Source organism: Coregonus lavaretus (assembly GCF_964263955.1).
Source record: "Coregonus lavaretus genome assembly, chromosome: 12".
In the NCBI taxonomy this organism is placed as follows: Eukaryota; Metazoa; Chordata; class Actinopteri; order Salmoniformes; family Salmonidae; genus Coregonus; species Coregonus lavaretus.
Genome location: NC_139999.1, coordinates 36,700,577 through 36,728,162, shown reverse-complemented (window position 1 = coordinate 36,728,162; position 27,586 = coordinate 36,700,577). Strand labels below are relative to the sequence as shown.

The 27,586-nt window shown below is 42.6% G+C and overlaps 1 protein-coding gene across 2 annotated transcripts; it reads right to left on the bottom strand.

Moving 5' to 3' along the window:
* Positions 1 to 1,065: 1,065 nt before the first annotated feature.
* Positions 1,066 to 26,792, bottom strand: LOC311137874 (cyclin-dependent kinase 2-like). 2 transcript variants are annotated; one of them, XM_084172480.1, is made up of 7 exons: positions 26,659 to 26,792; positions 5,447 to 5,524; positions 5,235 to 5,355; positions 3,036 to 3,206; positions 2,756 to 2,857; positions 2,459 to 2,662; positions 1,066 to 1,576 (listed from the first exon to the last, which is right to left on the bottom strand). In XM_084172480.1, the coding sequence occupies exons 1-7, from the start codon at positions 26,676 to 26,678 to the stop codon at positions 1,472 to 1,474; spliced, it is 801 nt and encodes a 266-aa protein (XP_084028606.1). In that variant the 5' UTR covers positions 26,679 to 26,792; the 3' UTR covers positions 1,066 to 1,471. The 2 variants fall into 2 exon arrangements, with proteins under 2 accessions (XP_084028606.1, XP_084028605.1); XM_084172479.1 differs by lacking the exon at positions 26,659 to 26,792 and adding an exon at positions 18,058 to 18,457.
* Between the last annotated feature and the right edge of the window lie 794 nt (positions 26,793 to 27,586).

Below are 27,586 nucleotides of genomic sequence, written 5' to 3'. Positions count from 1 at the left end.
TCAAGCATGAACGGCTCGTTTCAAGACCTGCCACAACATCTCAATTGGGATTAGGTCTGGACTTTTTCACAGCACTGTAGGCTTTGAATTACTTTGCCAGCAGCTACAATAGGCTACAAACCACTGAGTTCAGCGCTGCTGTGGTGCGCATTATACATTTACGTCATTTAGCAGACGCTCTTATCCAGAGCGACTATTATAGACTATTTAATTCCCTTCATCTGAACATCGGAGTGTCATCAACATCATGCATGTCAGTTCAGTGCACACAGCGTAAAATAAAAATATTTGGTTATATATTTTGTAGAACAGACATGCTTCTGTCCGTATTAGGCTGTCATATCCAAACCAGCCCCACAACAAGCTGCATAAAACAAACTAAAAGTAAAGCTATCATGCTTGTAAAGAAATTAGTGTTCAAAAGCCATATTAATAGATTACTTTTTATAAATGTTTTGTTGCATTTAACTGCAGAAAATGCTGTTACCGAGGTCATTTCCTTAGTAGGTGAGGTCAGTGGTCAGCATGTGGGAGAATTTATAGGAGTTTCCCACTCATATCCAAGTGGGAAGTTGAAATTTACCACATAGGACTGGGAACAATCCAATTGAATGGCCCTCCAACTGGTAATTGCTAGTGGGAAACTCTTCTATCATGAGCTCCCACTTCTCCCACATGCTGACCTCTGACGTGACCTACTATGGAAATTACCTCTAACTGCATTTTCGGCAGTTAAATGCAACAAAACATTATAAAAAGCAACTATGTTTTTTAAACTAATTTGTTTACAAGCATGATAGATGTACTTTTAGTTTATGGTTTAGGCAGCTTGTTGGCCATTAGCCAAATCAGCGTTGCTCAACAAGTTCAAAGCACGTGAATGCATCCAACTGGTATTTACGACTTTACAACTGGTAAATTCCCACCTCCCACTTGGTTACGAATGCAGCATTATTCAGATTTCCTATGTCAAGCCTAGATTAAAAATATGCTAAATAGGATTTACTGCCAGTGAGGTTATAACACAGGCCAAATGAGTAATATTCAAATATTTTCACACAATATAAACCTCAAATGAATTTAATAAACTATCATAAATTATGCAATGAACGAATAAAGAGCTTGCATCTGCTAAATGACTAAAATGTAAATGTACATCCCCCCCTCCCACAAACCAAGTTAACCCTTTCAACACACATAAAATGCTGTAATAATTGTAGAGTTCATTCTCCATGACATAACAGGCACTCATAGCTGTAGAGAAAAAAACTCACAGGACATCTAATTTATTAAAATGCTGGTTTTGGCTGCTAGAATGATTTTTGGAAAGGCACCCATATTTCACTGTGATCTCTCCCATCTCCTGGACTGTAGTATTCAGGTGTGGATAAGAGCTGGGGCAGTCCTTCTGCTCAGGGATCTCTCATGGAAAGACCCTGGGCTATGTATTGTTCCTGTCAGTCTGCATGTCTCACAGTCGTAGGTGTGGCATTGGCATGGTGACATCACGGAAAAACCGATGGACGAGGGCATTTTTGGCAGATATCCTCTTGTTTGGGTCATAGCTCAGCATTTGCTGGAAAAATAAGAAAGAACAAATACGTCATAAAAGGGACATATCGATTACATGTGTCATAGGCCTATGTGAAAGCAAAGTGTAGCTCTGAGCACTAATTTCAATTAATTCTATTTTATTAACCCTATTAATAAAGAGGAGAAAACTACCGTAAACTCTGCCAGAGAGAACTCTTCTGGTTTCATACTTTAGGCACCTTACAGCCGTAAGGACTTAATGAGGGTCATGTTGTAATTCCTATTGTCATCCTCTGAGCCACACACACACACCCCCTCCCTGGTATTAGGGTGTCCTGTATTCATGACGGCCCTAGTGGCCCGATACTTCCCCGACAGGTTACCTTAACCTTTATCTAGTTGTTTTCTAGATTTCCCCTGGTTCTACATATGTATATAGTGTTGTATGTTTTCCTTTTCTTTCACAGTTTTTCAGCTTTATTGCTCTCTTTGAGAGTATGGGTTCCTTATACTAACACCACATTCCCTGTGTACATGTGTTTTGTTCTAGTAGAAATACATCTATAACATATTCTGTTCTATCATGACTTTCTATGTGATGACATCTAGTGGCCCTTTTGGGTACTTTCGATTACCACAGGTATCTGCAATTACCTCTGGCTCGCTGTGTGGCCTTATCTGTCCCACTGTTGTTTGTGGAGATATGCTCTGATGAAGGTCGACTGACCGAAAGCTCAGCTATAATTAGAATAAATGTACATCTGACTGGAAGTGCGCGGATACTTTTTCCTGTTTTGCCTTTTGCCTCCAGTATCTTTACAAATCAGCTTTGGATGTGCAGTAGATTCTGCCCATTATTAACCTTATTGGTACCAGCCTAATACCAAAACATAATTAAAGTGGTCAATGTTGTTAGAGTTCTCACCCTGAGCAGCTCTCTTCCGTTATCATCCAGAGGGGGCACCACTTTGGACAGCTCCTGCCGGGCCCACTTGGGGAAGGATGGCTTGTAGTCTGGCATGGAAGTGACCCCTGGCCAGGCCGCCTCGTCCGGTGTGCCCAGGGTACGGAAGATCCGGAACAGCTGATCGATCTCTGAGTCGCCTGGAAACAAGGCCCTCCTGGTGATCTGAAGGAACAATTGGAAGGTTTGGACATAAAGTGAGACCTTGCTTTATAAATGTTAAAGCTACAAAATAGTATAGCCAGAGAATACATTTACCATTTCAGCAAAGATGCAGCCCAAACTCCAGATGTCAACCGGTGTGGAGTAGTATTTGCAACCCAAGAGAATTTCTGGAGCTCGGTACCATAGAGTTACCACCTGAGACATGCTAAAACGTTAGCTTCCCCATCATGGGTTCAGAAATAATTTGAGATACTTACAGCAGCATAACACAAGTGAAACACTAAAGACTCATGTTGCTAGCCATTGGCCAACTAAAAAACACAGCAAAATACAGTGTGGTATATGTATTCTGTATGGTGGGTGTATGCTTCACCTCATGAGTGTAGGTGCGGACAGGCACCCCAAAGGCCCTAGCCAGGCCGAAGTCAGCCAGCTTGATCTCCCCCTGGGCGTTAATGAGCAGGTTCTGGGGCTTCAGGTCCCGATGGAGAACCCTGTGGGAGTGACAGAAGGCCAGGCCCTGCAGCAGCTGGAACAGGTAACTCTGCACACACACAAAACATACACACCTAATTAGCTTAAGAGAGAGGCACACAGTCAGACAACCTCGTAGGTTTCCATATTGTTATTTAATGTGACAAAATATATGAAGCACTGGCATACAAAATCTACAAAAAAAGTAATGCTACGACCTGGTAATAAACAAAACCACAACAACATTACACATACAGAAACAATGTTTTAGTTTGGAAATATTCAAACAATTCCCATTCATACAGATGAAGTCGGAAGTTTACATACACAGGTTGGAGTCATTAAAACTCGTTTTTCAACCACTCCACAAATTTCTTGTTAACAAACTATAGTTTTGGCAAGTCGGTTAGGACATCTACTTTGTGCATGACACAAGTAATTTTTCCAACAATTGTTTACAGACAGATTATTTCACTGTATCACAATTCCAGTGGGTCAGAAGTTACATACACTAAGTTGACTGTGCCTTTAAACAGCTTGGAAAATTCCAGAAAATGATGTCATGGCTTTAGAAGCTTCTGATAGGCTAATTGACATCTTTTGAGTCAATTGGAGGTGTACCTGTGGATGTATTTCAATGCCTACCTTCAAACTCAGTGCCTCTTTGCTTGACATCATGGGAAAATCAAAAGAAATCAGCCAAGACCTCAGAAAAAAATTTGTAGACCTCCACAAGTCTGATTCATCCTTGGGAGCAATTTCCAAACGCCTGAAGGTACCACGTTCATCTGTACAACAGTACGCAAGTATAAACACCATGGGACCACACAGCCGTCATACCGCTCAGGAAGGAGATGCGTTCTGTCTCCTAGAGATGAACGTACCTTGGTGCGAAAAGTGCAAATCAATCCCAGAACAACAGCAAAGGACCTTGTGAAGATGCTGGAGGAAAGAGGTACAAAAGTATCTATATCCACAGTAAAATGAGTCCTATATCGACATAACCTGAAAAGCCGCTCAGCAAGGAAGAAGCCACTGCTCCAAAACCGCCATAAAAAAGCCAGAGTACAGTTTGCAACTGCACATCTCCAATACTTTTTGGAGAAATGTCCTCTGGTCTGATGAAACAAAAATAGAACTGTTTGGCCATAATGACCATCGTTATGTTTGGAGGAAAAAGGGGGTCCCTTGCAAGCCGAAGAACACCATCCCAACTGTGAAGCACAGGGGTGGCAGCATCATGCTGTGGGGGTGCTTTGCTGCAGGGGGGACTGGTGCACTTCACAAAATAGATGGCATCATGAGGAAGGAAAAGTATGTGGATATATTGAAGCAACATCTCAAGACATCAGTCAGGAAGTTAAAGCTTGGTTGCAAATGGGTCTTCCAAATGGACAATGACCCATACTTCCAAAGTTGTGGCAAAATGGCTTAAGGACAAAGTCAAGGTATTGGAGTGGCCATCACAAAGCCCTGACCTCAATCCTATAGAAAAGTTGTGGGCAGAACTGAAAAAGCGTGTGCGAGCAAGGAGGCCTACAAACATGACTCAGTTACACCAGCTCTGTCAGGAGGAATTGGCCATAATTCACCCAATTTATTGTGGGAAGCTTTTGGAAGGCTACCCGAAACGTTTGACCCAAGTTAAACAATTGAAAGGCAATGCTACCAAATACTAATTGAGTGTATGTATACTTCTGACCCACTGGGAATGTGATGAAAGAAATCAAAGCTGAAATAAATCATTCTCTCTACTATTATTCTGACATTTCACATTCTTAAAATAGAGTGGTGATCCTAACTGACCTAAGACAGGGAATGTTTACTAGGATTAAATGTCAGGAATTGTGAAAAACTGAGTTTAAATGTATTTGGCTAAGGTGTATGTAAATTTCCGACTTCAACTGTATACTTTTCACTTGGCTCTTTCACCTTGATAACATTGCAAAGCAGTTGTTAGATGATATGCCAACCTGACAAAGACCCAAATGGGATGGAGACATTGTTTTGTGCGTTTCCTAAATCACAATGGGGGCATATCACTCCTTTTATAAGCCTTTTTTATTTTTCTTCAACTGAACAAGTTGGATGTGCGTACCTTGACAAGTGGCAGAGGGATACCAGAGACCGAGGAGGAGTCCATGAACTTCTTAAGGTCCTGATGAAGGAACTCAAAAACCAGGTACAGTTTGTTCTCCGTGTGGATGACATCACAGAGCCTGTCAGGGTGAAAGTACATAGAGATGTCAATGTAAGCACAATTTAACAGAGACAGTTGGTGTTTAACATAAGTAGCTTAATTGTACATACTTGACAATATTTGGGTGGCTGAGCTCTTTGAGGAGCGATATCTCTCGGATGGCAGTGCTTGGTACTCCCTCTGTTTCCCTAAAAGAAGGCATATAGCTACGACATTAGTCACACAATATCATCCCTTTACTCACACAGACACTAGCTAGGTTTCCATCCAATTGGCGACAGGTTTATGCGAATATTCTACAATCCACATGAAAACATTTTCCCACCAGTGTTGTTTCCATCAAATTGACTTCTTGCAGATAAAAGGATGTGCATGATGACGTAGTGCACATAAAAATACTTATTGCTGTTACCGAATAAAAAATACAAGTTAAATGGGTTTCCATCGCATTTAACTCTACTGATGGTTTTCTCACAGAAATGTAGCGTTATATAGTCTGGTATTGGCACTTGCGCTTTAGCAAACAGTGCTATCTGCACGCTGTTGGCTAGAGCGCACATATAGCCTACATTATGAGATTATTATCATCATCATGGACAAAAGAGCGTGATTATTTTTATTTGTCAAATGGCATCGATTATCATGTCACCAGAATAAGACCCTTAATATTTATTGGAAAGGTGCATCAAGCTCATCACCTTGCACTTTCACCACCATGTGAAGTTCATCATCATTTATTTAATCTGTAGCCTCAAACTGCATGCTTTCCCGACAAGTCGTAGTGGGAGGACCACACAACATGTCATTCGTGACTCCCAAGTTTACTTCAATATAACCATCATATCAATATTTGCGCATAAAGGCATTTCCAACGTCATTTCTCGCATAATATATTTTAGACATAAAAAGAACCCACCATTTCAAACGTACAATCTGTCGGCATTTAAATAAATGGTACGAACTTCCTGTTTCCATCACAGCTGTCGTGATTTTTTTTCTATATGGTATGACTTTACTCGCATATAAACTGAATGGAAACAAGATTACTAGCTAGTTTATTATATCAATATTTGCGTTTCCACCACCATTTTTCACATAATTAATTTTACAGAAACAAAAAGATACCATGTCGAACGAACAAATTGTCTGTTGGCATAAAATTGTACCGGCATTTCATGTTTTCATCAGCACGGTCGTGACTTTTTTCATGCGTCAGGTAATTCATCCGCATTAAATGGTTGGATGGAAACGTGGTTATTGACAGCAATATGAATTCGCATGGGGCCCATCCACGAAAAGCGCAGGAGCTGTGTATCAAGAGAGAGCTGAAGGTTTTCCGCCGTGACGGGAGTAGAACAGAGTTGAGTTTGGGTGTCATTTTTCTGTGTGTGGCCACTGCTCATGCTCTCAAAATGTTGGCGCCCGGAGAAGACACACTTACGAGGTGAGCAGGACGATTATGAGACGTCGGGATGCCACCAGGCCGCAAGCAAAGTCGGAAGAAGAGGAATATTGGGACAGGGACACAGAAACGTGGATTTCTTAGGAGGAATGGAGGGGTGGGGAAATACGAAGAAGAGGTTGAAGAGAATGAGGAAAGCAGAGGTTGGATTTGAATTTGAGGAAGATGGTGATAAAAATGGAGATGGAGTGGCGTCAAGTGCAGACAGAGTGAGCCATGCGCCAGACCGAGTTCTTTGGGTGAAATGGAACTGAATGAGGGCAAGTTAAGTGAAGTGGAAGATGTGGTGAAGAGCTTGAAACCCGAGCCTGGCATCAATGGACATGATAAAGAATAATCTGGTCCAGTAGGAGTGACATTTCTGGAGATAGTGGATCCTTGCCTTTTGGCAGATCCATTTGTGGTTTCAGGGTGGGTGGGGGAAAGGAGTTGGGTGCAGTTGAATCAGTGAAGGTAACCTGTAGTGAATATTTGTTTGTGTTTCTTCTGACTAGAGGGAGCGGGCGCTCTGTGTCACGCAACTAGGGTCAAGATCTGTTTCTTGCTTTGCTCTTAGGAACAGGGCACCATTGAAAGGAGTGATTTCTGGGGTAGCGTTAAGTGTGTAGGTAGAGTAATTGCAGTTGAAGCTTTGTGGTGTTTATGATGCTCGCCGTTGGGTGCGACGCAGAGCCGGTGGAGTCACTGTGTCCTTTTGAGTTAGTCTTGTTAGGATATATCAGTTATTTTTGCTAATTTATGAAAAATAAAAACGGAAATATCACATTTACTTAAGTATTCAGACCCTTTATTCAGTATTTTGTTGAAGCACCTTTGGCAAGAATTACAGCCTCGAGTCTTCTTGGGTATGACGATACAAGATTGGCACACCTGTATTTGCGGAGTTTCTCCCATTCTTCTCTGCAGATCCTCTCAAGCTCTGTCAGGTTGGATGGGGAGCGTTGCTGCACAGCTATTTTCAGGTCTCTCCAGAGATGTTAGATCGGGTTCAAGTCCGGGCTCTGGCTGGGCCACTCAAAGACATGCAGAGACTTGTCCCGAAGCCACTCCTGCGTTGTCTTGGCTGTGTGCTCACGGTCATTGTCCTGTTGGAAGGTGAACCTTGCCCCAGTCTGAGGTCCTGAGCACTCTGGAGACGGTTTTCATCAAGGATCTCTCTGTACATTGCTCCATTCATCTTTTCCTCGATCCTGACTAGTCTCCCAGTCCCTGCCGCTGAAAAACATCCCCACAACATGATGATGCCACCACTATGCTTCAAAGTAGGGATGGTGCCAGGTTTCCTCCAGACGTGACGCTTGGCATTCAGGCCAAAGAGTTCAATCTTGGTTTCATCAGACCAGAGAATCTTGTGTCTCATGGTCTGAGAGTCTTTAGGTGCCTTTTGGCAAACTCCAAGTGGGCTGTCACGTGCCTTTTACTGAGGAGTGGCTTCTGTCTGGCCACTCTACCATAAAGGCCTGATTGGTGGAGTGCTGCAAAGATGGTTGTCCTTCTGGAAGGTTCTCCCATCTCCACACAGGAACTCTAGAGCTCTGTCAGAGTGACCATCGGGTTCTTTGTCACCTCCCTGACCAAGGCCCTTCTCCCCCGATTTGTTCAATTTGGCCGGTTGGCCAGCTCTAGGAAGAGTGTTGGTGGTTTCAAACTTCTTCCATTTAAGAATAATGGAGGCCTCTGAGTTCTTGGTGACCTTCAATGCTGCAGAAATGTACTGTACTGAACTATACTCTACACTACCAGTCAAAAGTTTTAGAACACCTACTCATTCAAGGGTTTTTCTTTATTTTTTACTATTTTCTACATTGTAGAATAATAGTGATGACATCAAAACTATGAAATAACACATATGGAATCATGTAGTAACCAAAAAAGTGTTAAACAAATCCAAATATATTTTATATTTGAGATTCTTCAAATAGCCACCCTTTGCTTTGAAGACAGCTTTGCACACTCTTGGCATTCTCTCAACCAGCTTCATGAGGTAGTCACCTGGAATGCATTTCAATTAACACGTGTGCCTTCTTAAAAGTTAATTTAACTTAATGCGTTTGAGTCAATCAGCTGTGTTGTGACAAGGTAGGGGTGGTATACAGAACATAGCCCTATTTGGTAAAAGACCAAGTCAATATTATGGCAAGAACAGCTCAAATAAGCAAAGAGAAACGACAGTCCATCATTACTTTAAGACATGAAGGTCAGTCAATACGGAACATTTCAAGAACTTTTAAAGTTTCAAGTGCAGTCGCAACAACCATCAAGCGCTATGATGAAACTGGCTCTCATGAGGACCGCCACAGGAAAGGAAGACCCAGAGTTACCTCTACTGCAGAGGATAAGTTCATTAGTTACCAGCCTCAGAAGTTGCAGCCCAAATAAATGCTTCAGAGTTCAAGTAACAAACACATCTCAACATCAAGTGTTCAGAGGAGACTGCGTGAATCAGGCCTTCATGGTCAAATTGCTGCAAAGAAACCACTACTAAAAGGACACCAATAAGAAGAACAGACTTGCTTGGGCCAAGAAACACGAGCAATAGACAGACTGGTGGAAATCTGTCCTTGGTCTGAGGAGTCCAAATTTGAGATTTTTGGTTCCAACCGCCGTGTCTTTGTGAGACGCAGAGAAGGTGAACAGAGGATCTCTGCATGTGTGGTTCCCCCCGTAAAGCATGGAGGTGGTGGTGTGATGGTGCTTTGCTGGTGACACTGTCAGTGATTTGTTTAGAATTCAAGGCACACTTAACCAGCATGGCTACCACAGCATTCTGCAGCGATACGCCATGTGGTCCTCTGTAGCTCAGCTGGTAGAGCACGGCGCTTTCAACGCCAAGGTAGTGGGTTCGGGACCACCCATACACAAAAAATTTATGCACGCATGACTGTAAGTCGCTTTGGATAAAAAGCTAAATGGCATATTATTTATTATTATTATCTGGTTTGCGCTTAGTGTGACTATCATTTGTTTTTCAACAGGACAATGACCCAACAAACCTCCAGGCTGCGTAAGGGCTATTTTACCAAGAAGGAGAGTGATGGAGTGCTGCATCAGATGACCTGGCCTCCACAATCACCCGACCTCAACCCAATTGAAATATTTGGGATGAGTTGGATCACAGAGTGAAGAAAAAGCAGCCAACAAGTGCTCAGCATATGTGGGAACTCATTCAAGACCGTTGAATAAGCATTCCAGGTGAAGCTGGTTGAGAGAATGCCAAGAATGTGCAAAGCTGTCATCAAGGCAAAGGGTGACTACTTTGAAGAATCTCAAATATTAAATATATTTTGATTTGTTTAACACTTTTTTGGTTACTACATGATTCCATGTGTTATTTCATAGTTTTGATGTCTTCATTATTAGAAAATAGTAAAAATAAAGAAAAACCCTTGAATGAGTAGGTGTCCAAACTTTTGACTGGTACTCTGTGTGTGTGTGTGTGTGTGCACACACATACGTATATATATATACGTATATATATACACGTATATATATATATATATATATATACATACATACATACATATACATATATACAGTGGGGAAAAAAAGTATTTAGTCAGCCACCAATTGTGCAAGTTCTCCCACTTAAAAAGATGAGAGAGGCCTGTAATTTTCATCATAGGTACACGTCAACTATGACAGACAAATTAAGAAGAAAAAATCCAGAAAATCACACTGTAGGATTTTTAATGAATTTATTTGCAGATTATGGTGGAAAATAAGTATTTGGTCACCTACAAACAAGCAAGATTTCTGGCTCTCACAGACCTGTAACTTCTTCTTTAAGAGGCTCCTCTGTCCTCCACTCGTTACCTGTATTAATAGCACCTGTTTGAACTTGTTATCAGTATAAAAGACACCTGTCCACAACCTCAAACAGTCACACTCCAAACTCCACTATGGCCAAGACCAAAGAGCTGTCAAAGGACACCAGAAACAAAATTGTAGACCTGCACCAGGCTGGGAAGACTGAATCTGCAATAGGTGAGCAGCTTGGTTTGAAGAAATCAACTGTGGGAGCAATTATTAGGAAATGGAAGACATACAAGTTCACTGATAATCTCCCTCGATCTGGGGCTCCACGCAAGATCTCACCCCGTGGGGTCAAAATGATCACAAGAACGGTGAGCAAAAATCCCAGAACAACACAGGGGGACCTAGTGAATGACCTGCAGAGAGCTGGGACCAAAGTAACAAAGCCTACCATCAGTAACACACTACGCCGCCAGGGACTCAAATCCTGCAGTTCCAGACGTGTCCCCCTGCTTAAGCCAGTACATGTCCAGGCCCGTCTGAAGTTTGCTAGAGTGCATTTGGATGATCCAGAAGAGGATTGGGAGAATGTCATATGGTCAGATGAAACCAAAATAGAACTTTCTGGTAAAAACTCAACTCGTCGTGTTTGGAGGACAAAGAATGCTGAGTTGCATCCAAAGAACACCATACCTACTGTGAAGCATGGGGGTGTAAACATCATGCTTTGGGGCTGTTTTTCTGCAAAGAGACCAGGACGACTGATCCGTGTAAAGGAAAGAATGAATGGGGCCATGTATCGTGAGATTTTGAGTGAAAACCTCCTTCCATCAGCAAGGGCATTGAACATGAAACGTGGCTGGGTCTTTCAGCATGACAATGATCCCAAACACACTGCCCGGGCAACGAAGGAGTGGCTTCGTAAGAAGCATTTCAAGGTCCTGGAGTGGCCTAGCCAGTCTCCAGATCTCAACCCCATAGAAAATCTTTGAGGGAGTTGAAAGTCCGTGTTGCCCAGCGACAGCCCCAAAACATCACTGCTCTAGAGGAGATCTGCATGGAGGAATGGGCCAAAATAGTGTGTGAAAACCTTGTGAAGACTTACAGAAAACTTTTGACCTGTGTCATTGCCAACAAAGGGTATATAACAAAGTATTGAGAAACTTTTGTTATTGACCAAATACTTATTTTCCAACATAATTTGCAAATAAAATCATAAAAAATCCTACAATGTGATTTTCTGGAATTTTTTTTCTCATTTTGTCTGTCATAGTTGACGTGTACCTATGATGAAAATTAAAGGCCTCTCTCATCTTTTTAAGTGGGAGAACTTGCACAATTGGTGGCTGACTAAATACTTTTTTTCCCCACTGTATATATATATATATACATACATACATACATATATATATATATATATACATATATATATATATATACACATACATACATACATATATATATATACATATATATATATATATATATATATACACACACACACACACACACACACACACACATACATACATACATGTGTGTGTATATACAGCTCTGGAAAAAATTAAGAGAATGACAGCCATTCCATTCCAGTGTCTGTTGAATTCCAACACAGGCACACATCATTCTACTGAATTAGGTACTGATTAGGTGATCACCTGAACCAAATCTTATTTAACAAGGAAAATTATAAAAACCACTGCTGTGGTCATCACTATCCTCTTGCAATAGGACCAGCTGGATGGCAAAAACAGTGCTAATAGTACCTCAAAAGTAATATTAATCAAAAAATAAATATTGACCATGCCAAAGGAGTTGAAAAGAAGGGATCAATTCTGGCTTTACTGGCAGAGGGATACAGTGAGCGTCAGGTTGCTTCCATCCATAAAATGTCAAAGACGGCGGTTCATAAGAACAAGGTCAAGCAGCAGACATTGGGGACAATAATAATATAATAATAATAATAATAATAATAATAAGCCATTTAGCAGACGCTTTTATCCAAAGCGACTTACAGTCATGTGTGCATACATTTTTACGTATGGACAACAAAGCTACAGACCGGCAGAGGGCGAAAACGACTCTACTGACCGGGATGACCACCAACTCATTCGAATGTCACTCAACAACTGTAGGATGACATCAAGTGACCTACAAAAAGAATGGCAAATGGCAGCTGGGGTGAAGTGCACGGCGAGGATGGTTCGAAACAGGCTCCTAGGGGCAGGGCTGAAGTCGTGCAAAGCTAGAAAAAAGCACTTCATCAATGAGAAGCAAAGAAGAGCCAGGCTGAGGTTTGCAAAAGACCATAAGGATTGGACCGTAGAGGACTGGAGTAAGGTCATCTTCTCTGATGAGTCCAATTTTCAGCTTTGCCCAACACCTGGTCTTCTAATGGTTAGACGGAGACCTGGAGAGGCCTACAAGCCACAGTGTCTCGCACCCACTGTGAAATTTGGTGGAGGATCGGTGATGATCTGGGGGTGCTTCAGCAAGGCTGAAATCGGGCAGATTTGTCTTTGTGAAGGACGCATGAATCAAGCAACGTACAAGGTTGTCCTGGAAGAAAACTTGCTTCCTTTTGCTCTGACATTGTTCCCCAACTCTGAGGATTGGTTTTTCCAGCAGGACAATGCGCCATGCCACACAGCCAGGTCAATCAAGGTGTGGATGGAGGACCACCAGATCAAGACCCTGTCATGGCCAGCCCAATCTCCAGACCTGAACCCCATTGAAAACTTCTGGAATGTGATCAAAAGGAAGATGGATGGTCACAAGCCATCAAACAAAGCCGAGCTGCTTGAATTTTTGCGCCAGGAGTGGCATAAAGTCAGCCAACATCAATGTGAAAGACTGGTGGAGAGCATGCCAGGACGCATGAAAACTGTGATTGAAAATCAGGGTTATTCCACCAAATATTGATTTCTGAACTCTTCCCAAGTTAAAACATTAGTATTGTGTTGTTTAAAAATGAACATTAACTTATTTTCTTTGCATTATTCGATGTCTGACAACACTGCATCTTTTTGGTTATTTTGACTAGTTGTCATTTTCTGCAAATAAATGCTCTAAATGACAATATTTTTATTTGGAATTTGGGAGAAATGTTGTCAGTTAATACAATAAAACAAAACAATTTTTTTTTTTACCCAAACACATACCTATAAATAGTAAATACAGAGAAACTGAATTTTGCAGTAGTCTTATTTTTTTCCAGAGCTGTATGTATGTATGTATGTATGTATGTATGTATGTATGTATGTATGTATGTATATATATATATATATATATATATATATATATATATACATACACACACCAGAGCATATGAGCGGAGTGGAGCGGTGAGAATCTCAGCTCCTCGCTCACGGAGCTGTTCACCCCTCCGCTCCCCCGCTCAAAGCCACATCAGGCCAGTCCGCTCATTATCGCTCAGCGCTCAACGCAGTTTGCATCGCGCTCCACTCAAATCGCCCCCCGCTCACTCCAAAAAAGGAACAAAATCTGCATGTATTTCACTTTTAGCTTAAACCACAGCCTTACTTTATCTCCCCGAATTTGTTGCATACAGACTCATCTCGGATTATCCATTCTGTCTTGAAACGGGGATCTAACACTGACGCTAAAATGAGATGTTAATCAGTATAGTATATTCCATAGCGAATTGACACGTTGTTTGCCAATGTTTCTGCAAAAGCAGCGATGCCCATTGGAAGTGCAGCGTGAGTGTAATCGGTGAGCAGGGATTTGATTTTTGTGACAGCAGGGAGGATCATCCCCAGGTTCCCCAGCTCCTTCTGCATTTTGTCTGTGAGATCTGCTAGTGGTGTCAGCACACTGACAAGGTGCGTCAGCTGCCGTACTTGATTCAGGGTGATGTTAGCAACATTAGACTTGAGTTTGTTTTGCCATAACGGGTATTTTTGGAACAACCGGATGAACGACTGAATCATCCGCAGCTGGCTGCTCCATCGAATGGCGCAGGCATTTGTGGGGCGGACACCTAATTGGTCGGTTTCCTCTGTGCTCTTGCGTACACTTTTCACCAGGTGCCCGACTTTCACTAACAGCCTATTAATGTTGTCGTGCTCGTTAAAGGCGTTTTTGATCGCCAGCTGAAGCATGTGAATGGGGCATCTCAGATGTAAATTCTTCTTGGGAGGTGTAGCCCGGTTGAGCTGCGCTGGCGAAGTGTTGCATCCCTTCGCGTTCTCCTTTACTCAGCGGTTCATAGTCCATGAAAATAATTTCAAAAAATGCTACATCCAGCTCTCTTTTTCTCTCCCTTGTTATGGTTGGGCCTTTGCGTGCAGTGAATACACTTTTGAATTCCTCAACCCTTTTCTCTTGTTGCTGCTGCTGCTCCTCTCGCTCTATAAAATACAAATTCATGGACGACACAAATTAAATTAAACAGATGGATTCTGGGTCAGGCTTGAGCATGCTTCAGACTCGTGGTGTGAGCGAGCGAAATTGGAGCGGGACATAGGGCGACGCTCCGTCCTTTTAAAAATGCCGCTCTGCGCTCTGTTCAAAATCCGTCCGCTCACGCTCCACGCTCGCTCCACTCCGCTCATATGCTCTGATACACACACACACACACATACACACACAGTGGGGAGAACAAGTATTTGATACACTACCGATTTTGCAGGTTTTCCTACTTACAAAGCATGTAGAGGTCTGTAATTTTTATCATAGGTACACTTCAACTGTGAGAGACGGAATCTAAAACAAAAATACAGAAAATCACATTGTATGATTTTTAAGTAATTAATTTGCATTTTTATTGCATGACATAAGTATTTGATCACCTACCAACCAGTAAGAATTCCGGCTCTCACAGACCTGTTAGTTTTTCTTTAAGAAGCCCTCCTGTTCTCCACTCATTACCTGTGTGTGTGTATATATATATATCCCCTAGGTTCCAACACTCACTACCGAGTTCCAAACTGCCTCTGGAAGCAACGTCAGCACAATAACTGTTTGTCGGGCGCTTCGTGAAATGGGTTTCCATGCAGTCGCACACAAGCCTAATATCACCATGCGCAATGCCAAGCGTTGGCTGAAGTGGTGTAAAGCTCGCCGCCGTTGGACTCTGGAGCAGTGGAAACGCGTTCTCTGGAGTGATGAATCACGCTTCACCATCTGGCAGTCCGACGGACAAATCTGGGTTTGGCGGATGCCAGGAGAACGCTACCTGCTTTGTGGCAACAGTTTTGGGAAGGCCCTTTCCTGTTTCAGTATTACAATGCCCCAGTGCACAAAGCCATGTCCATACAGAAATAGTTTGTCGAGATCGGTGTGGAAGAACTTGACTGGCCTGCACAAAACCCTGACCTCAACCCCATCGAACACCTTTGGGATTAATTGGAATGCCGACTGCGAGCCAGGCCTAATCGCCCAACATCAGTGCCCAACCTCACTAATTTGCTTGTGGCTGAATGGAAGCAAGTCACCGCAGCAATGTTCCAACATCTAGTGGAAATCCTTCCCAGAAGAGTGGAGGCCGTTATAGCAGCAAAGGGGGGCCAACTCCATATTAACGCCCATGATTTTGGATTGAGATGTTTGACGAGCAGGTGTCCACATACTTTTGGTAATGTAGTGTATATGTTTCACTAAGGGTCAAAGTAATGGAATGGGGTAGTGGGTTTTTAATGAGAGTAGGGTTAGTTGGAAAGGTGTCATTTTTGTTTTTCCTTTTCCCGTTTTGTATCACCAAGTATAATGGATTTATAACATAGTCCAGTTGGGGGCGGTAATGCAACATATTGGATGCAAACCGCCGTTAAACTCTGAAGAAGAAGAAGCAGACCCATCCATGATTGTGTAATGTGTATATTGGCTGCTGACACAACAGTGGGAAAGCCGGGTGCGGCACACATGGTGCACAGCTAATACCTCCCCTTTTACATGGATCTACACTATCTACACTGAACAAAAGTGTCAAGTTTTGAGGACGCTTGCAATTGGCATGCTGACTGCAGGAATGTCCACCAGAGCTGTTGTCAGAGGATTAAATGTTCATTTCTGTACCATAAGCCGCCTCCAGCGTCATTTTAGAGTTTGGCAGTACATCCAACCTGCCTCACAACCGCAGACCCATGTGTATGGCGTCGTGTGGGCAAGCGGTTTGCTGATGTCAACGTTGTGAACAGAGTGCCCCATGGTAGCGGTGGGGTTATCGTATGGGCAGGCATAAGATACAGACAACGAACATGGCAATTTGAATGCACAAAAATACCGTGATGAAATCCTGAGGCCCATTTTGAGGCCCATAGCTAGATTAGGGCCTAATTTATTTATTTCAATTGACTAATTTCCTCATAGTTGCATGTTTCGTTTATTTTTGTTCAGTATAGATGTGATTGCAATAACGTTTAAATTCATGGACCTTTTCTGTGATAAATAAGGGGAAACTATTATACACTTTTTGAGCGTGACTCAAGTTATTTTGGAGCGAGATAAGTAATTACGTTTTTATTTCATTAATAAGACCCATGTATTTACAATGAGAGATGTAATATGTTATTATTCAAATGAAAACAAAACTACTGAATTAGTTGTTAATTTCTTAATTCTCTCTGGTAACTTTTATATACACAAAAACAAATAGTTGAAATCTGTCCCCAAATGCAATATATTTTTACTTGAAATCCAATATTTAATCAAATCTCTAGATTGAGTCTAACAATAAAAAACACTTCTTACAACTCTATCATAGGTTTATACAAATGTAACCCCTGACCTTATTTGATTTATTTTAGGTACATTAATTTTTTTAACTCACTTCATGTGTGATGATTTTTTTTTTATGTTTACTTTTTTTGTACTTTGTTATTTTGTTTAAGAGAAAATGCAAATGTAGTGATGTCCTGTTTTTTGTTATTGTATTGTAATTTGAAATTTAATAAAAACAAAATATATACGTGATTCCTTCCTGCTTCTAGCTAGCTGAATCGTTTTATGAGATAGTCCATGTGACCAATGCCATATTAGAGCAGTAGCTGTCATGAGTGACTTGTTTGTCATACAAAGCTATATAGCTAGCTAGCCTGGAAACTCGACGTTTGTCTCACATTCCTACCGCCAAAAGGATGAACCGCACGGACAACCGGTAAATTATGTTAAAATATCATTTTATTCAAAGTTCTGGCTAGTAGAAACTTTCCTGATTCAAACGCCAGACGTAGAATTCAATGCAATTCAACGTCGGGTTTCCAGGCAACTAACGTTAGCTAGCTTAAAGTTCGCTAGTTATTAACTAGAATTACGTTACCTACTTTCAAGACTCACTAGTTATCAATTCAGGTCAAATAATTAGTTAGAGGAGCGACATAGTGAACTAGGTTAGCTAGCAAGCAACTGTGGAAATTGAAAACATAGTCACATCCGGACTAACGTTACCGTGAGGAGAGTCATTCAGCTGCTTGACAGGGCGACAATTAGATGGCTAACGACACTTAGTTAGCCAGCTAGTTGTGTCAGTCAGACACCACTTACGTGTCTAGTCTGATTTTCTTGAGGGCAACAGTCTCTCCCGTGACTTTGTTCTTTGCCTTGTACACCACCCCGTACGTCCCTTCTCCAATCTTTTCCACTTTCTGAAACAATTCCATGTCAAGAGTTCTGTTTGGCTAACGATACAAACCGTTGTATTTTTTTAAACAAAGAAAACGTAACGTTAGCATGCGAACTAAGTAAAATTATGTGGGGGGAAAAAACTGCAACTTGTAGCGGGAGCACATCAGTATTATCCATAGACTGTAATAAGACAATCCAACAATAAATAAAAGGGATCAATTGAGCCGGTTGTAACCATAGATATCCTATTTATTCTATGGTAGTAACGCTTTACACTTAATTAAAAGTAACAGTTCCCGCGTTGTCTATGCCACGCCCCGGATGAACTTCTTCTTCAGTGGGGTTTATCGGCGGTTGGCATCCAACATTATGGTGCATTACCGCCACCTACTGTACTGGAGTGTGGGCCAGAGACAGGGAGAAACTAAATCCTACCTGACAACCCCGTTTCTCTTAAAAAAGATAGAAAAATATTTGAAACTATATTTACATTTTAGTCATTTAGCAGACGCTCTTATCCAGAGCGACTTACAGTTAGTGAATACATATATATTTTTTTTATACTGGCCCCCCGTGGGAATCGAACCCACAACCCTGGCGTTGCAAACGCCATGCTCTATCAACTGAGCTACATCCCTGCCGGCCATTCCCTCCCCTACCCTGGACGACGCTGGGCCAATTGTGTGGCACAGTTAGCACTGCGATGCAGTGCCTTAGACCACTGCGCCACTCAGGAGTATATCTAATGACGTTCTGCTCAATATACTCTTTAAACTAATTTCCTGTATCCCCTTCTCCCTCATACTAAATCTCATCCTCTCTCTTTCCCTCTGATACTGCCAACACTGTAGCAATACATGCTCCACAGTCTATTTCCTGACAATAATCACACTTTCCTTATGGATGCTTTCCTATCATGTTTAATGTCTTATTCAACTGCCTGTGTCCCACCCTTAATCTTGTAAAAATAGCCTCCTCTCTTCTGTCCCTTCCTGCCATCCCCCTCCCCAACTTTCCTCTGTACCTGAAATAAATGCCTTCCCTTATTATTTATATTCCACTGCTCCTGCCATCTCTGCACCATCACTGTATATATCAGTCTTTTTGCCTCTGCCTTGCTCATTGACACTTCAACATCAACATCCCCACTACTAAGTGCTTGTTAAGCCTGTTCATCTACAGCCTCGTTCCCCTCCACCCCCACATGGGCTGGAACCCAAGTAAATCTTATCTGTATACCCATCTGTTTAATCCTGCCATGGGTTTGTTGCACCTCATAAAGCAGGTCTTGTCTGCTACGTGAGTTAAAGGACTGGAGGCTCATTAACACTGCACTTGAGTCAGAGCAAATAACTATTCTATCTGGCTTAACTTAACTTCATCTGCAAATAACGACCTTCCTATATCCGGCTGTACCTGAGAGTAAACATCATTGATCATGATTGAGACCAACAGAGGACTAATCACGCTCCCCTGCGGTGTACCATTATCCACCAAGTAGCTGCCTGATAAAGACTTCCCTACCCTCACCTGGATAGACCTTCCAAACAGGAAGTCCTTATCCAGTTGTACATTCTTCCTCCTACCCCCATAATATCAAGCTTGGTTAACAACCCCTCCTTCCAAATCATATCATACGCCTTCTCCACATCAAAAAAGACAGCTACAACAGTTTCCTTGTTCACCTGAGCCTTCCTGACCTCTGCTTCTAAGCAGAGCACTGAATCCATAGTTCCCCTACCCTTCCTGAGCCCACTCTGATATGGTGTTACTAGCCCTCTGCTCTCAAGGAAGTAAGTTAGCCTCTCCGTAATCATACGTTCCATAATCTTACATACATGTGATGTTAAAGCTATTGGCCGATAGCTTGTTGGCTTCGTTGGATCCTTCCCAGGCTTCCGGATTGGTACCACTACTGCCTCCTTCCAACTGCCTGGTAGTTTCCCCTCCTCCCACACTCTGTTGTACAACACCAATACCTTACCCAGTGACTCATCACTAAGGTGGGCCAACATAGCATAGCACACCTCATCTTTCCCAGGTGAAGTTAACCCACCCTTACCTATTGCCCTTTTCACCTCTGCCCTGGTAAATGGTGCACTCAACGCATAATTTACATCCTCCCTCCTTTCCAGCACTCCAGGATGCTCCTCTCTCGTGTTCTCTCTCCCCCTCTGCCCCTACTCTGACAGATTTGCGGAGCTATGCACTTGGACAAATGATTTGGACATCATCTCTGCTTTCTCCTCATCTGTTAATGCCACATCCTCCCCACTCGTCAACACTGGATAATCCCACTCCCTTCTGATCCCACTCATCCTCTTAATCATCCCCCACACTTCTCCCACAGGTGTTTCCCTTCCAATGGTGTCACAGAACCTATGCCAACATGACCTCTTTGCCTGACTGATAGTTCTCCTCACCAGGGCCTGGGCCTGTTTATACTGAATCAGATGTTGGAAGTTAATCGTCCTTTTCAGTACTGTAAATGCCCTGTTCCTAATCCTCACCATTGCCCCACATTCCTCCATCCACCATGGGACTGCTTTCCTCCTCCTCCTCCCTGAACTCTTAGGTATAGCCTCAGTAGCTGCCCCCACTAACGCTGTTCTCACCCAGTTATTCATACTATCTACATCCCCTCTCATATCCACCCGAGCCATCACCTGCTCACTCAGCTCCTGAAACGGATCCCACTTTGCCCTTCCAAACACCCACCTGCCTACTCCATCCACTAACACCTCCTCCTCCCTCCAGCCTACTGTACATACAATGGGGTAATGATCACTCCCTACTGTCGACTCCTCCCATACCTCCCACTCACAGATTCCTGCCATCGCACTAGATACCAGAGTGAGGTCCAAGGCAGACTCTTTCCCTGTGGCTACATCAATCCTGGTCCCTCGGCCATCATTCAGACACACCAGATCCTTCCTTTCTATCAAATTTTCCATCACTTGTCCATTTACATCCATCCATCCATCCCAGACGTTTCTTGTAGTTGGCCACCAGGTTTGCACACATCTCAGGAGGGATTTTGTCCCACTCCTCTTTGCAGATCTTCTCCAAGTCATTAAGGTTTCGAGGCTAACGTTTGGCAACTCTAACCTTCAGCTCCCTCCACAGATTTTCTATGGGATTAAGGTCTGGAGACTGGCTAGGCCACTCCAGGACCTTAATGTGCTTCTTCTTGAGCCACTCTTTTGTTGCCTTGGCCGTGTGTTTTGGGTCATTGTCATGCTGGAATACCCATCCACGACCCATTTTCAATGCCCTGGCTGAGGGAAGGAGGTTCTCACCCAAGATTTAACGGTACATGGCCCCGTCCATCGTCCCTTTGATGCGGTGAAGTTGTCCTGTCCCCTTAGCAGAAAAACACCCCCAAAGCATAATGTTTCCACCTCCATGTTTGACGGTGGGGATGGTGTTCTTGGGGTCATAGGCAGCATTCCTCCTCCTCCAAACACGCCGAGTTGAGTTGATGCCAAAGAGCTCCATTTTGGTCTCATCTGACCACAACACTTTCACCCAGTTCTCCTCTGAATCATTCAGATGTTCATTGGCAAACTTCAGATGGGCCTGTATATGTGCTTTCTTGAGCAGGGGGACCTTGCGGGCGCTGCAGGATTTCAGTCCTTCACAGCGTAGTGTGTTACCAATTGTTTTCTTGGTGACTATGGTCCCAGCTGCCTTGAGATCATTGACAAGATCCTCCCGTGTAGTTCTGGGCTGATTCCTCACCCTTCTCATGATCATTGCAACTCCACGAGGTGAGATCTTGCATGAAGCCCCAGGCCGAGGACGATTTAGTTATTTTGTGTTTCTTCCATTTGCGAATAATCGCACCAACTGTTGTCACCTTCTCACCAAGCTGCTTGGCGATGGTCTTGTAGCCCATTCCAGCCTTGTGTAGGTCTACAATCTTGTCCCTGACATCCTTGGATAGCTCTTTGGTCTTGGCCATGGTGGAGAGTTTGGAATCTGATTGATTGATTGCTTCTGTGGACAGGTATCTTTTATACAGGTAACATGCTGAGATTAGGAGCACTCCCTTTAAGAGTGTGCTCCTAATCTCAGCTCGTTACCTGTATAAAAGACACCTGGGAGCCAGAAATCTTTCTGATTGAGAGGGGTTCAAATACTTATTTCCCTCATTAAAATGCAAATAAATTTATAACAATTTTGACATGCGTTTTTCTGGATTTTTTTGTTGTTATTCTGTCTCTCACTGTTCAAATAAACCTACCATTAAAATTATAGACTGATCATTTCTTTGTCAGTGGGCAAACGTACAAAATCAGCAGGGGATCAAATACTTTTTTCCCTCACTGTACTCCTGTTCAATACCTTTGCCTATCATCTTGTAGGGAATTCCTTGCTTTATGAAGGTGGCACATCCCCCCCCTCCCCCTATATCTCGGTCCCTACGAACCACAACATATCCCTGTATGATAAACTCCACATTCGGTTTGAGCCATGTTTCCTGCACACAAATCACATCAGGCTTAACTATCATATCAACAATGAACTGCTTGAATTCCTGCCCATTAGCCAACAGGCTTCGAGCATTCCATTGTAGTACTACCACCATAACTAAGATCCAGTAATACATGACTCCACCATCGGCTGATTGAGGTCATCTCAAACCTCTTCCCATGTCAACCCTGTCATACTCAAATGTCTCCCAGCAGCTTTCACTATTAGTTTAATCCTCTCCATTTTAGACTCTACTTTATCAGTGCTATTGATAGCTCCTGCTATGAACGTCACCAACTTTCTCTTTTCTATGTACACCATATCGCTGCCCACCTGCCCCATAATCCCCGGTCTAGATGCTCCTACCCATCTCTCCCTTGAACCTGTATCTCCCTGGACCTGGACCTCCCTCGCTGCCTCAGCATATGACACCCTTCTCTCCTGGACCACCCTCACTGCCTCAGCATATGACACCCTTCTCTCCGCTCTCACTTGTTGCACCTCAACTGCCTTCTTCATAGCCACACACCCACTATATGCCACACTATGAGCACCCCCACAGTTGCAGCACTTTGGTTGTACACCATCTCCACACTTCCCATACTCATGCTCTCCTCCACACCTGGCACACCTCTTTTTCTCTTTACAGACTGTTGCCACATGCCCAAACCTCTGGCACTTATAACATCTTAAAGGCTTCGGTACATAAGCCCTCACATAATAACTCATATATCCTATTGTTACCTTATTTGGCAGTACCCAGTCCTTAAAATGTAACAGCATTGACGTGCTATCTACCCTATCTCCACCCCTTGTTGCTTGCAATCTGTGTACAATCACTAGAACGCCTCCTCTCAAATGTTCCCTTACCTCTGTAGTGCTAACACTCACCGGCACTCCTGTTATCACCCCTTTACTCCACTGCTTCCCTGCTTGATCAGTCCAGCTGCTTGACACCACCTTACACTTCCCTATTTGCTTCACTCCGATAGCTTTTTCCCTCTGCGCCATGTCCTTACAGCTCACCAACAGGCTCCCATCTCTTAACACTTTAGCATTGACAACTTCCCCAATCAACTATTTTATCACAGCCGTCAACCTTATCGGACTCATCGCCCCAACTCCCCCTTCCTCCCTAAACTTCATAATCACTTTATGCTCCTCCTCACCTCCATGTTCCTCTCGTGTCTTATCTTGCTCTTCCTCTGCACTTTCTACCTCCGAACTTCCGCTAGCGTTGGAAGCTAGGTTGCTCTCCTCAAACTTCCTTTTCTGCCTCCTCTACCTCCGTAGACCTCTCGCTCCCCTTCATACCCCTACTCCCTTTCTCTCCCGCTTTCTTTTTCTCTTTCTTACTCCCTCCTTTATTTGTACCACTATGTTCCATACTTGCTTCACTTTCCTCTCCATCACTATCTCCTACCATCTCTGACCCATTCACAGCACGGCCGTCCCGAACCTCCACCACACCGAGTGAAGTTTGTTTGTTTTTCAACTATTTAAAAAATCCCTCTAGATTCACAACCCCCGACGTCACAGCCTGTCTCTTCCTTGAACGACCGCGACTCAACCCTTTTCAATATACGACCAATCACTGACAGCCCAATGGTTAAAAAAATGAAAAGTAAGACTGACACGCCCATTCAACACAGAAACTAACGCAGAATGGATGGAACATTGGACCCTATTTTTCAGTCAGAATCAGCGTTACTAGAAAAGCTTCTCTGGCAGTCTGGCGTTTTTGTGAAAGGTTCAAATTTGAGGCGCTTATAATCGCCTGCCTTCAGTTGATATGAAAGTGTTGATCTTCCCTCCAGAGATTTATAAGTTATTGCTTTCAAGAAAGTAGCTAACAATATACTCTTCTTTGAAGCCTGTCACCTCTCTGTCCTACATTTGGCTGATGCTTATGTCATCATTCCATTTGAAACTGGTAAATAATGATTGAATGCCTGATATGATGAGGGTATGAGGCCATTTCATATGAGTGTGTATAACTATGTTAAAGTTAGCATGGATGAGTGAGTATTGGTGACTAAGTCTGAAGCAGAAATTCCAATCTGTCCAAGGAAGATAGTGGGGTTTATATTAGAATTATGTACGGAGGGAATATCTTGCTTGGGGGTAAGAGGTCATGACATAGAAGGGGTAGTGCTCATTGACGATGGCCAGATGTGGTTGAAGAAACGTGTAACGAGAGAGTATAAAAGCTGTGAGATTTGTTTGTGTGGGCAGTTCAACTGACAAGGGGGCAAGGCTATGTCCGTTTGTTAGATGAACCCACGGGCTCGTGATCAAATAAATACTTCGTAAAATCTCCATAGAATGTCTAAGTAAATTCTTGCATCTTGAACTTCTCAATACCAGAAACTCATCATAACAATGCCCCTCCCTTCCCTTGCTCTCTCAGGTTACATTAACCACGTTTCCATTCAAAGCTTTTATGTGAGTAAAGTCATACCATATGCAAAAAAATCACGACAGCTGTGATGGAAACAGGAAGTTTTGGTACAATTTTATAAATGCAGACATATAATTTGACATGGTGGGATCTTTTTGTGTCGGTAAAATGAATTATGCGAGAAATGGCGGTGGAAACGCCTTTATGCCTTAATATTGATATAATAACTCACGTAGCACAAAACGTTCCTGGAACCTAAACCAACTTTGGACTTAGTTTGGGAAAGGTTGTATATTGGTGTTGCAAAAACAAACGTAACAACGTTCTCTCAACATTCCTAAATAAACATTTAAAAATACATGTATTTGAAACCGGCATATTCCAGCATTGCCAATAGGTTGACATTTTGGTACTGTTTGACACGTATGAAAGGGAACTCGAAGTCAACGTTTCTAAACGTCGTCAGGAGGTTTCAAAATGAATGTTTCAAAATAAATGCATTTGAACCCTTTCCAACGTAGCTAATAGGTTGGGATTTGGTACTGTTTGTCACTTACAAGAAGTAACTCTTGGCCAACGTTTCTAAACGTTGTCAGGAGGTTTCAAAATGAAATTTAAAAATAAATGTATTTGAAACCTATTCCAACGTAGCCAATAGGGATTTGGTACTGTTTGACACGTACGAAAGGGAACTCTTGACGTTTATAAACGTTGTCACTAGTTTTCAAAATGAACTTTTGCTTGCACTCCCATTGACATAGAAATGCACAGTTCCATCAACTTGTTTGTGGAATGCCGACACGCGCAGATAAGACTCTCTTTTCTAACTGTCACTTAAGTGAATTCACTGCAGTAACGTCGTCGGGTCACTTGGTAATTTCTATATGTAATAACATGTAATCAGTGTTGATGTTAGATTATTAAACAACTGAATGCCTGGTGTTAGCTAGCAAGCTAGCGTTAAGTAAGTTAACGTTTTAGTACAAGGTAACGTTAGCTTACCTGACTCACTAGTAAACTAGGTTTATTAACACTAACTTTACCGTTCCGCTAGTTAGTACAGCCAGCTGACCAGCCGTAACGTTACGTTACCCCCTTGCCTTGTGTTCTTCGGATCATCATTCTCCTTTTGCCAAGTAAGTTACTGCTGCCTCGGATTTCTCAAGCCCCGGGTGTGTTCGCTAACACTTACACAGATGTTCCAATGTAATTTAGATCAAGTCACCTTGCACTGAAACATGGCAATCTATGTTTTCTGTCTACAGTTACAGCCTGCCAACCAGCCAGTCAACGAACCAGCTGTAGCCCTTGGTAACTTACTCTTCGTAAGAGTCTTCCTCCTCCTCCAGCCAGCTAACGTAAGGCGATTTATCTGAATTATTGAAATGAATTAACCCACCCAATTACTCAACTAAGCACCCATTGCCACTGTGTTTACATCTCAATGACACAACCAATACATTTATTTCAGGATATAATGGATAGAGCGAGAAAACGCTGCTACAACAGGAAATGGATTGCCTCAAGGAGAAAGCTACTAAAGGACTGTAGCTTAAATAGGCCAGGCCAAGAAAGGCATATCGATCCTGCGGAGTCAGAGATTGCTATGGAATACGCAACAGTAGCACAAGTGTTTTACTTACATGAACATGTTGTTCTTCATTGTAATTTCTCTGAATAATTCATTTGTATGATCGACTCTGTCGTAGCTCGCTAACACAACAGCTGGATGTTTAGCCTAGTCTAGCTAAATACCGTTGTTTACTTCACCACTATCCCATAAAGCTTGGTAACTTTCTTCTTCTGTAACGTTACTTGTCAAAATTGACACACCTGTCTCCAGAGAAGAAGAGTCGCAGATAAACAGAAAGAGCTCTGTGTGCCCAAATGGTGTGAGAGAGCACGAGCTGACTGTGCCCCTCAAATAAATGTTACCTGTCCAATTATGAGTTTTAACACTCAGTAACTTTGTTTCAGGCCACAGCACCTGAAATAATGGAGAGAGACTGAAGTTTAAGCACGAGCCCAAGAGACAGAAGGAGCACAAGCACTGAGTCGACCCTAATGCTTTTTGACTAAAGAGGACATTTTGTAACTCCAGGGAGTTTATTAAATGTGTCAAGTGGTAAAAAAAAAGAAAGAAAGGGAAATAGTAATGTAATTAGTTGCTAATCCAATTATAGTTCATCAAGAGTTAGTAACTAACAGTTGTATATTTACATTTACGTAATTTAGCAGACGCTCTTATCCAGAGCGACTTACAGTTAGTGAGTGCATACATTTTCATACTGGCCCCCCGTGGGAAACGAACCCACAACACTGGCGTTGCAAGCACCATGCTCTACCAACTGAGCTACAGGGGATATTGTATTTTGTATTTCCTTGTTGGTTAAAATAAATAAATAATATATATATAGTTGACATTTCCTGCCTTTATTAGTTGAAGCCATCTTCACATTTGTTAAACATTGGCGAATGTTGATTGAGGTTTGAAACCCAACCAAACCAATGTTGTAAAATCACCTATTTTGGATGTTCATTAACGTTTAAAAAGGAACTAATAGCCAACGT